This window comes from Triticum dicoccoides, chromosome 3B (genome assembly GCF_002162155.2).
Source record: "Triticum dicoccoides isolate Atlit2015 ecotype Zavitan chromosome 3B, WEW_v2.0, whole genome shotgun sequence".
NCBI lineage: Eukaryota > Viridiplantae > Streptophyta > Magnoliopsida > Poales > Poaceae > Triticum > Triticum dicoccoides.
In genome coordinates, this window is record NC_041385.1 from 162,613,510 (window position 1) to 162,624,990 (window position 11,481).

Below are 11,481 nucleotides of genomic sequence, written 5' to 3' on the forward strand. Positions count from 1 at the left end.
AAAAAAAAGTCTTTCATCATCGTTCCTTGTGTCTGCCATGGCCCACATGAGTTCTGGGTCGAGAAATTACCAAGGAGAGGCGAGCATGGAAGCAGAAGCACGAGAGATGTTCCTCCTCACCGCGAAAGCAACCGACATGTCCCACCGCGCCACTGTGGCAGCACAGGGGTCCCGTCGTGATGCCGAAGCAGCACAGAGGTCCTGCCGCGCCGTTGAAGGAGCAGACTGGTCCAGCCGCTCCACAGATGCAGCACAGATGTCCCGCCGTGCCGCAGATATAGCAAAGTGGTCCTCCCGCGTCGCGATGGCCTGGGAAGATCTCTCGCAGGCAGGCGAGGACTCTTACCAGTGCATGCGGGCTATGCTCGATAACCTGATGGGTCGGGTCTCCGGCTGGGCGAAGCTGCAGGAGGAGATGAATGCCTCGTTTATAATGCTACCAGCATCATCAGGGGGGCTAAGCGAGGACAAGGCGAAGCTCTGCACCAAGCGCGACCTACGGAGGGCGAAGATCGCCGGAAGGGCAAAGCAACACGAGGAGACCATTGCCTTGTTGAAGAAGACGGGCATCATTGTCAAGAAACTTATGGACAAGAATGCCATGCTCCGCAGCGAGCGTGAAAGGCTGGTGGAGGAATCCATGGATGCTGCCAAGCAACGTATTGAGGACATGAAAGAGATCATCACCGCTCACCGCGAAAACTAGTCATGGAGGTGATGAAGAAAGGTGTTGGAGGAACTCTGCACCCTGTAGCAACAGATCACGAAAGTAGAGAGCATCGACCAAGATTGTTGTCCATGTCTTCCTTCTTCTTTTTCCCTTTTGTATTTCGGGCGTTGCTGCATATGGCATTTTTAATTATCTTCCTAAATATGCAAGATGATTAATATCCATTGCCATCAACATTATATTTATAACAGTCTTGCTAAGTCCCAGTCAATGCTATATATGTCCGTCAGATCTTACATCAAGATCCATGCAAAACTTTCTTTTTGGATTTTCTTTTTTTCTCTCTTTAATCTCAGTCGAGTGAGATATAGCCATACCATAAAATAGGGGCTCAGGCGGCATTAATAGAGAAGTTGGGAGAGAGGTGGGTGACAGACTGACGGATGGAGGTCAAAGGGTTAGCCTTCCGATAAGCATGCGTAGGGGCCTGCTCTCATGCCTCCCATACTCAAATAGCTACCCCTCACAGCGCCTCCTATCCAATAAAAAAGGGGACGCGTGGCGGCACGTATAGGTTCGTAGAACGCCCACGGTGTCAATAATACTTGTGTTTCTGATTGTAACGTGGCAACTTTTGTTCCAAAATGACTTTGTTGGTTGTTAATGTGCGCGCCTTCGCAATCGGACAATTTTTTACCATAGTATGTTGGTGCCATGTGAAGGCAACATCCTGAGTTTCATGATTTTTAGGCGAGTTTTGGATTTATAGAAATTTAAAAACCAAATTTCTTAATGTATCCGGCCTAGCCATGATGCCTAGATGCTTGAAATTCATTCTCATTTTTTGCATGGGATCTAAACATTCACCCACGGACACATATATGATTTTTCAACCCATTTTGGCACACTTGAGCATGTGCATGTAGCTCAAATTTGAATTATGCACATTAAATGTCTAGAAACTCAAATAATGTATAAAAAAGGCAAAACAAACTCTGAATAATTCCAAAATTTATCTCCAATTGGTCTATGTTGCCTCTATAAAAAATTCAAGGCGGGGAGAGGCAGCGTGTGTTGTTTCACACACAGAGGTGACAGGTTTCCTCTCGGAAGCACGAGCCTTCTTGAGAGAAGCTATGGCTTCACTTATACCAACACTTGTCCCAAACTGGACAATTTTTTTACCACAACATGTTGGCACCATGTCATGAAACCATGCCAAGCTTCATGATTTTCAGGTGAGTATTGGATTTATATGAATTTAAAAATCAAGTTTCTCAGTGTTTCCGGCTGAGCCACGAGGCCCAGATATTTGAAATTAATTCTCATTTCTTGCATGGGACCTAAACATCCAGTCAAGGACGCACATATGATTTAACATGTTGTTCGCAAACGAACACGTCGCCGTGTACCTCCAACACCGAGGGTGACGCAACGCAGCTCACGCCAAAGCAAACCCATCCGGAAGCATGGTACGTAAGCAATCCGGCGGGCGCTTTTGAGCACCCGAAACCCCACGCGCCCGGGAGGGACCCCGTCTGGACGCGCGGCGGCAATGGCTGCCCTAGGTCGGTTCGCCCGCCCCTAGAGCCTCGAGGATAGCTTCCCTTTAACACGAAGAACGAACGAAGAACGAGAGAGAAAGAACAAGGGAGGGATGTAAAACAAGGATAAAAAGTAGATGGGTTCTGCGATTGTGTGTTGTTGTTCAATTGGCCGTCATCTTCTATCTAAGATGGATGGACTTCCCGTACAAGAAAAGGACTTGCCTTGTCGTCGAAATCATTAAAATCTAGCCAAATTCGGACTTCTCACGACCTCCGACCCGGATATCCGGCTCTAGATCCGGATGATCCGGTCTAGCCGAGCTTTCTTACAGCAGCTTACTGTTTTGGCTCTAGAATCCACATAAAACCTCGGATTTGGACGATTTTTAATATCAAAATCAACCGCCTCGACAAGATGCACAACTTTCATGTTGAACACTCTTTGATCTGAGGCCATATTGATGGTATTTCGGGTCATTTTCTAAAGTCTGCAGCAGAAAAACTTGTCCGAACGTCTGGACGATTGCCCGGATTATCCCGCCTTTACCCAGATCATCCGGGTCTTGGCCCAGATCACCCGGCTTCAACTTTTAGCTTCTGTTTTTGGGGTCAATTTTTCGGTCCCCGGCCGGATGATCAGGACCCCGACCCGGATGATCCGGCCATGGAGTGCTACAGCGCACAGTTTTGACTGTAACTTTTGCATACAATTTTGGATTAAGACGATCTTTATATCAAAGTCGTCCGTCTCGAAGTGACTAAGAACTTTCATGTAGTAAATTTTTACATCTGAGGCCATCTTAATTAGGTTTCATGCCATTTTATATTCTGATGTCAACACGAGTATCTCCGAAATTGTCATATCTTTTGCACCTGAGCTCTGTTTTGATCCTATCTTCATATTTATTTTGATCATCTTGAAGAGAGCCATCAAATGGTGACACTCATAAACTTGACCTCATCTTGCTATAGCCTCAAGTCACTCTTTGCAATCATGCCATTTTTTAGTGTCAACACATGCCCCCTCCTGTTTTCGGCAAAGCTAGTGTGCCGAAAAATAACTTGTACCGTGTTGGTTCTAAGGATGATGTCAGCACTCCATCGGCCATTTATATGCCCTTAGGGCGATAGTTTTTGATCGGCCATTGATTGTAACTTCTTGTTCACATCATACCTTGTAACCGATTGCCACCAATCGGCTTTAAAACGATGGGAATGAACCCGTTCCTTGTAGCACTAAGGAAATCAAACTCCGAGAGGTCACGCCCTGTTAAGCAAGTAACATCAAAATGATATGAATCCACCGATGCGTCGGCCAAAGCAAATAAAGCCGAATTATCCGCGTGAATGACTTCTACCTAATCATCGACCCATTGTATTAAAAATTGATGCATGGTAGATGGCACACATTGGTTAGCATGAAGCCAATCGTGGCCTAATATAAAATTATAGTTAACTTGCACCTCGGCGATGAAGAATGTGGTGGCCAAAGTTTACTTACCACGATGAGTTCCATGCACATCACACCTTTGACCTTTGTCTTTTCTTTACCCTCAATCCATTAAGTACCATATTGGTCTTCATCAATGCATCATCATCTAACCCCAACTTCTTGAAGACCGAGTAGGGCATAAGATTTACCACAGCACCACCATCAATGAGCATCCTAGCAACCGGCGATCCGTTAATATGACCTTTCAGATACAATGGCTTCAAGTGTTTCACCGGTTCTTTTGGCTTCTCGAAGATAGCATTCTTAGGACCAAAATTCAACTGGGCTACCTCCCCTTCTTCACCTATAGCATGAAACTCAGCAGGTAAGTAATATGCCATATTAATATCCATACCTTCCCGAACCGGTGTAGATTCATAATCCACCATCTCATCTTCATCTCCCAATGTGTATATTGGGCTTAAAGATTCCTTAATTGAAGGGGATGTTTCAGGTGGTGTGGACGATGTAATAGGGGTCGCATCATCCTCTTGGTGGTGCAGGTGTTGCTGCAGCTAATGTAGAAGCATCTGTGTTTTGTTTTGTTTAGGCCTCGACACTTGTTTTGTGAGTGCCATGGGCTGAATTTCACTGAAATTTGTCCCTTTGCCTCTCCTATTTGTGCTCTACCTTCTCGTGGTTCCTCATGCGTTGTAATTTCCTTTTCATGGTCTTAGTTAAACTAGGAGGACACCACCTTAGGTTGAGTATATTTGGGATCCCTTGGTTTGGCCTTGCTTGTGCTCGCCTCATGATCATTAACCATGGAACCCTGCTGAACAGTAACATATCACCATTAGAAGTAGCCAGATTACCAACAACCGGATTTTGATCTCCTTTTGCTTGTCGCATTCTTAAATTTCCGCATTAGGTGACTTAACACGCCACACTTTTTATTGGCCTTACTTGGAGAATTTTTTGTTGGCCGATTAGCACCATAGCTCAAACGGCCTTGTGTGGGATAATAAAGCCTCTCGCGAGCAGGCCTTCTAGGTGTTGTCCACCCATATGAAAAGCATAAGGAGCCATTGAGGGCTACCCCCATCTTCCATTGAAGTCTCTCATGTAATATGGCGCATAGGAGAGTTGTGACATCCATGGTGTCGGTGCCCATGACCCATATGGCCTTTCATAGCATCGAATCTCTTGCTCTGGAAGTGATCTTGAACGCTTCAAATGTGATGGCCGTTTAGAGCTAGAACCGGCCTCTTGACTTGCATATTTGGATAGCATCATATCGAAAGTTGCCTCGATTTGCTTGTGCTTAGCTTCACTCTTTCCCCACTTGCCAACTTCTAAATTCTTGGGCTTGATAAATTTAACATGAGTATCTTCTTGTACTTGTGGTTGCCCCCGAGTGCAGGATTTTTTATGGTGATCTTCAATACTTCCTTGCCATCGCGTTGCTTATCAATCACAACCTCTCTTCCCAAGACTTTGTCGCCCACCTTGCCTTTCCTGGGTTCACCAATAATAATATTATCTTTATTAGCATATTCGACTATGCTAGGCCGAATTAACATTTTATTTCCCTCCAAGTCCATGGTGTTTATCGGAAAGGGTTGTTTATCAACTTGCATCTCAGCAAAATCCAACCGTCCGTCATTAATGGACGATTGTATCTGTCGTCGAAAAACATTGCAATCGTTAGTAGCATGAGAAAATGAATTATGGTATTTGCAATAAGCACGCCGTTTCAGCTCGTCAAACGGCAGTATGGTGTGTGATATTCTATCATCTTATCCTCCAAGAGAGCATCAAATATTTTATCACACTTAGATATATCAAAAATAAACCTCATCTCCTCATCACGATTCTTGCGAATCGGCTTAAGAGCATTGCATGTATAGGGTTTGGCCTTTGAGGACCAAACAAACTCAGTAGTATAGGCATCAACCTCATCGTCTGAATTATCATCATTGTATTCAACCATATGCATTCTAGGACGATCGGTTGTAGACCTATGAACCTCTTTACTTTGACTCTCTTAAGCCAAAGCTTTTTGTAAGACTTGGTTAATATTCAAAAACGCATAACTTCCTAGCCTCTCTTTAATGTGAGTTTTTAAACCATTAAGAACAAGATCTGCCAAGTCTCTTTCAGTTATCACCAAGCTATAACATTGGTTTTTTATATCTCTAAATCTCTTGACATAATCAGTGACCGATTCATCATGTTTTTGCCTAACCGGTGTAAGATGTGACAACTTAAGCTCATTATCGCCGCTATAAAAGTGATCATTAAACTTTTGCTCTAATTGCGACCATAAGAAAATTGAACCATGTGGTAAAGCAGCAAAACATGAAAATGCGGTACTAGTTAAAGATAATGGAAATAAATGCACTTTCAATTCTTCTATGGAACCTGCTTCACCCAACTGCGCTAGATACTGACTAACATGCTCCCATGTTGTTTTCGTGCCCTCTCCACTAAATTTGACAAAATAAAGAACCTTATAACCTTTAGGGTACAAAACTGCATCAAAGTGTTCAGGATATGGCTTTTGATACACACGACTCTTTACTTTCGGCTCGTTTCTGAGAGTTTCTAGAAACATCTTATGCAAATCTTCCCTTAATTTAGCTAAAATTGGATATGAGGTAGATGAAGATGTTTGTGTCAATGACATAGGAGCAACCTGAGTACTAGCTATTGGTGCAACTTGTGGGATTGACGCCGAACCATAATTCGGTGGAAGACTAAACATTCTTGCGCCTATGGGTGGTGTGACAAAGTGATTCGGCGTTGACGCCGAATTGGGCACACTCATAATAGATTAGGATATGCAGGTGCGGCCACAAGCTGGTTGGTTTGACTAGGGTAAAAATGCAACAACATACTATATTGTTGTTGTATAGGAGGTGTCGATGGAATAGGTAAAGTTGGACTAGGGTTTTCAGATACACCAACAGTACCACTAGATGACGGAGGCATATTTTTCTTAGCATTAGTATTTGCCACAAAAGAATTGTACGTCATCACATTACCCTTACTAACAAGACTTTTAATCACAACCACTTGCTCTGGAGAAAAAACTTTACTCAAACTAATTACATCTTGTTCATCAATGAGGGGATGAAAATTGACGTTTCCAACTGGAGTGATGTTGCCTTCACGGTCCTTCTTGAAATTTGCAAGAAACGCCTTCAAATCCTGCTCCTCGCGCTTCTTCTTGAGCGCCTCAAAATCCTCCTCACTCTGTTTCTTGAGCGCTTCGTAGGCTTGGCGATGTTCATCTGATAGTTCATCAAGACTGGACTTAATGATGTTATCGGCGCTAACTTCTTAGGGCTTGCGGAGATTAGACATGGTTGATGATGATTCTTGATCTTTCGCCCCCAGCGGAGTCGCTAAAAAGTGTGTTCGCACACGAACACATCACCGTGTACCTCCAATGCTGAGGGTGGTGCACCGCAGTTCATGCCGAAGGAGAACTGTCCGGAAGCGCGGTACGCATGCAATCCAGCGGGCACTTTTGAGCACCGGAAACCCCACGCGCCTGGGAGGGACCCTGTCTGGAAGCGCGGTGACAATGGGCTGCCCTAGGTCGGTTCGCCCGCCCCTAGAGCCTCAAGAATCGCTTCCCTTCAACACGAAGAACGAACGAAGAACGAGAGAGAAAGAACAAAAGAGGGATGTAAAACTAGGATAAAAAGTAGACTGGTTTGGCGATCGTCTGTTGTTGTTCAATCGACCATCATCTTCTATCTATATAATAGGCGGATGGACTTCCCGTACAAGAAAAAGATTTTCCTTGTCGTCCAAATCATTAAAATCTAGCCAAATTTAGACTTCTCATGACCTCCGGCCCGGATGTCCGGCTCTAGATCCGGATGATCCGGCCTAGCCCAGTTTTCTTACAGCACCTCACTGTTTTGGCTCTAGAATCCACATACGACGTTGGATTTGGACGATCTTTTATATCAAAATCAACCGTCTCGACGAGATGCACAACTTTCATATTTAACACTTTTTGATATAAGGCCATATTGAGGGTGTTTCGAGCCATTTTCTAAAGTCTGCAGCAGAAAAACTTGTCCGGACGTCCGGACGATTGACCGGATTGTCCGGCCTTTACCCAGATCATCCGGGACTTGGCCCAGATCATCCAGCTTCAACTTTTAGCTTCTGTTGTTTGGGTCAATTTTTCGCCCCCGGCCCGGATGATCCGGTCATGGAGTGCTGTAGTGCGTAGTTTTGTCTGTAACTTTTGCATACAATCTTGGATTAAGACGATCTTTATATCAAAATCGTCCGTCTCGACGAGACGAAGAACTTTCATGTAGGAACCTTTTCCATCCGAGGCCATCTTAATTAGGTTTCATGCCATTTTTAATCTGATGTCAACACGAGTATCTCCGAAATTGTCCTATCTTTTGCACTTGAGCTCCGTTTTGATCCATCTTTATATTTATTTCGATCATCTTGAAGAGCGCCATCAAATGGTGACATGAACTCATAGACTTGACCTCATCCTGCTACAGCCTCAAGTCGCTCTTTGCGATCATGCCCTTTTTGAGCGTCAACACATGTCATGTAAAAACCACCATGATAGGATGCATTGGCATTAGCCTGTGCAGGTGTTGCATCGGGCACACGTCAGACAAGAATCATCGTAGCCGAACTCGCTGTTGAGATACTTTTACAGACTAAGAAAGACCAAGCGGCCAATAATGGAGGCATGAGCACGGCATATACCTTTAGCTGGGTTCCATGGACCCATATTAATCAATTAGTTAATCAACCAATTAACAAATTAGCTGTCGTTGCGCGTCAGATAAAACAACATGGGGTTTCTTGTCAGCAAAACTAGTTTATGCCCCCATGAGAGGGACATCCGTATTTGTTATATGTTCAACAACTAGTGCATAACCGGGGTGACAGCTTGCCCAACAAAAAATAGCCATTTCTTCCTTCTTCCTCCGAAACCAAACTCAGAAGCAACCAAGCCAGAGATCCAACATCTAAACCGAGGCGACCTTTCTTGCTACATATTCCTCTGCATCACGAACTTGTACTTACTTGACTTCACCCTGCACCTCCACAGTCATCATATAGCTATTTGCCACTTCGTTGTCTTTCTAGGCCCATCAGATCAAGAACACACAGCATGTGTGGAAAGATGGATGAGGTTCACCTCCACATGGAGCACAAGGTATGCTTTTCTTCAAGCTGGCCGGTAGCAATCGATATATCTTTGCTTTGTCAAAATTAAAATGCTAATTTTCGAAGTATTGATATATAGTTCTCTCAAACCAATAATAACGTTGATAAGTCGATTTATCTTCGCTAATTTAGGATCTACCCGGTGGAGAATTTGGAGGAGTTCGTGCCTCAATGTCCAAACCTCCAACGTCTGCCACTTCTAGGCCAAACAGCATGGTTGTCAAGGTAACTAGACTAAACTCGTCTTACAACCAACAAAGTTATTTTTTGAACACATGAATGAATAGTTCATATAAATATTTTGACCTCCAATTTGCAGAAAGTGTGCCCGCGAGAGTACATCCCGCCACACATCGTGGCGGAGGCGATCTCGACGCTGCACGGCCTCGACCTGCGGTGGTCGGGGCCGATCACGCCCAGCGAGCGGCTCTACGTGGAGCAGTACGTGATGGCCAAGTACCCGCAGTACTCCCACGGCCTCATCGAGGAGGAAAGCTGTGACAAGGACGACCTCTACTCCACCTACTATAGCACCGGCTGCATGTCTGCCTCGCCGGAGGGCGGATCCGGCGAGCGGCGGAGGCCGTCGCCGATGGGGTCGCCATCGTCAGCGAGGCCCGACATCGACATGGTCAGGCTGGAGCCGTCGCGTCTGCTGGACATCCTCACCAAGAAGTCTTCCTTCACGGGGAGCTTCATCTCCATACCGGAGATTCAGGCCAGGAACAGGGTGCTCCGGCACTGCGGGCTCACTGACGATGAGTACCTCGTGCTCTTCGCCGCCACGCCCAAGGACGCCATGATGCTGGTAGGTTCAGTAGCAGCTTTCTTTTTCTTTAAGAGAAAAGGGGTTTCCCTCCGCCCAATTTAACAGAAACAGTGGCAAGAAAACAAACTGTCCCAGCGCTAAGCAGAGCCAAAGTAGCTGAGCTAGTAACAACTTTTTTTTCTACAGAGGTCCTTGAACTACTACTCTATAAACTTTCATTGCATTACGTACCACAGTAACGTTTCTAAACCGAGTTTTTGTTGTTGTTGAGAACCCCGGCCTGTGCATCATATTTTTAAAGTTATCATGTGATTTATTCAAACGATTACATAATTACATAATAGTAGATGGTGACACAAATCCAAAAGACACACCAGATGCACATACGGCCGAGAGGAGCATCTCCTCAAGAGATGCCAATCAATGTAGGGCTATATATAACTCAGCAACCCTAGAAATTTTTTGAGGGGCAGCATAATATGTTTTAATGTGAGGATCTACAAAATCCTATTCCCTCCATAACTTAGTATAAGATATTTTTTGACACTGTTATAAACTATAAAAACATTTTATAAAAAGTAACCGAGGGAGTATAAAATTCTTGCAAGCCAAAAAGGGCCTAATTGTCCAAGTACTTTTCGTCTGTCTTCACTTTGAGTATCATTGAATGGTAGAAATTGTATTCAAAAAAATTCTCAATTGTGTAAATCTTAGTCACGTAACTTATACTCCCTCCGTCCCATAATGTAAGACGTTTTTTGGCACTACACTAGTGTCAAAAACATCTTACATTATGGAACGGAGGGAGTATGTTGTTGGCCTAATTGATGGTCAAACTTAAAATCAAAATATATGCGTGATTTATTCTTTTCTTTTTTGCGGCATGCGTGATTTATTCATTAAATTGAACGGAGTATGTAACTGGATCCACCTTAAATGTTGTACGCAGATCGGCGAGAGCTACCCTTTCTTCAGGAGCAACTACTACATGTCAATCCTAGCCGACGACCGCGACTGCATCCACGCATTTGCGGCGTACAAGGAGGCCAAGGTGATCGCGGCGCCGGAGTCTTGGCTGGACCTCCGCATCAAGGGCTCGCAGCTCAGCCAGTACTTCCGCCGCAAGTCAAAACTCACGCATAAGGGCCTCTTCGCCTACCCAGCCGTCTCCGCCGCAGCCCCTGCCGCCGACGACGGAATCGCCCCGCCACCGCCGCGCTACTCCATGCACTGGGTCTCTGAGGCGCACCGCAACGGGTGGCACGTGCTCCTGGACGCCACCGCGCTGGTCGTCGGCGAGGACCGGCTGCCGCTGTCGCTGCACCGGCCGGACCTCGTGATGTGCACGCTCGACGACACGCACTCGCAGCAGCCGTCCGCCAAGGTGACATGCCTGCTCGTCAGGAGGAGGTCCTTCGACACCTCCGCCCTGCCGCAGCCGCAGCAGAAACAGTGAATGGAGTGGTGATTCGGTCTCGCCCTCGCTAACACAAACTACTGCTGTCACCGTCTCATCGTGCGCGATGTGCTTGCATGCATGTCCCGCAAAATAAAGCTGCACGGATCTGCTTGTCTATGAGTAAGGTGTGTGTGTATGTTTGAGCACGAATAGTTTCGGGGTTCTCGGAAGACGGAACACATGTACATCTAAATTGGTTATGTTCATCGTTTTATATCTAAGCGAAAACAGTACCCCCTTTTCTTACACGCAAGCGGAAACAATACTCCCAACCCTAACCGCCGCCGCCACTCTGAACATTTTTTTTTCAAATACATGTTTGAATATATTTTAATGCATGTTAAAACTTTAAATAAACGTGAACTTTTTTCGAATAGA

At 45.2% G+C, this 11,481-nt stretch overlaps 1 protein-coding gene across 1 annotated transcript; it reads left to right on the plus strand.

The window, feature by feature from the left end:
• The first annotated feature begins 8,609 nt into the window (after window positions 1–8,609).
• LOC119275349 lies at window positions 8,610–11,249 on the plus strand. The gene is made up of 4 exons (XM_037556165.1): window positions 8,610–8,864; window positions 9,008–9,100; window positions 9,195–9,683; window positions 10,594–11,249. Exons 1-4 carry the CDS (start codon window positions 8,820–8,822, stop codon window positions 11,098–11,100), a joined length of 1,134 nt encoding a protein of 377 aa, XP_037412062.1. The 5' UTR covers window positions 8,610–8,819; the 3' UTR covers window positions 11,101–11,249.
• Window positions 11,250–11,481: the final 232 nt, after the last annotated feature.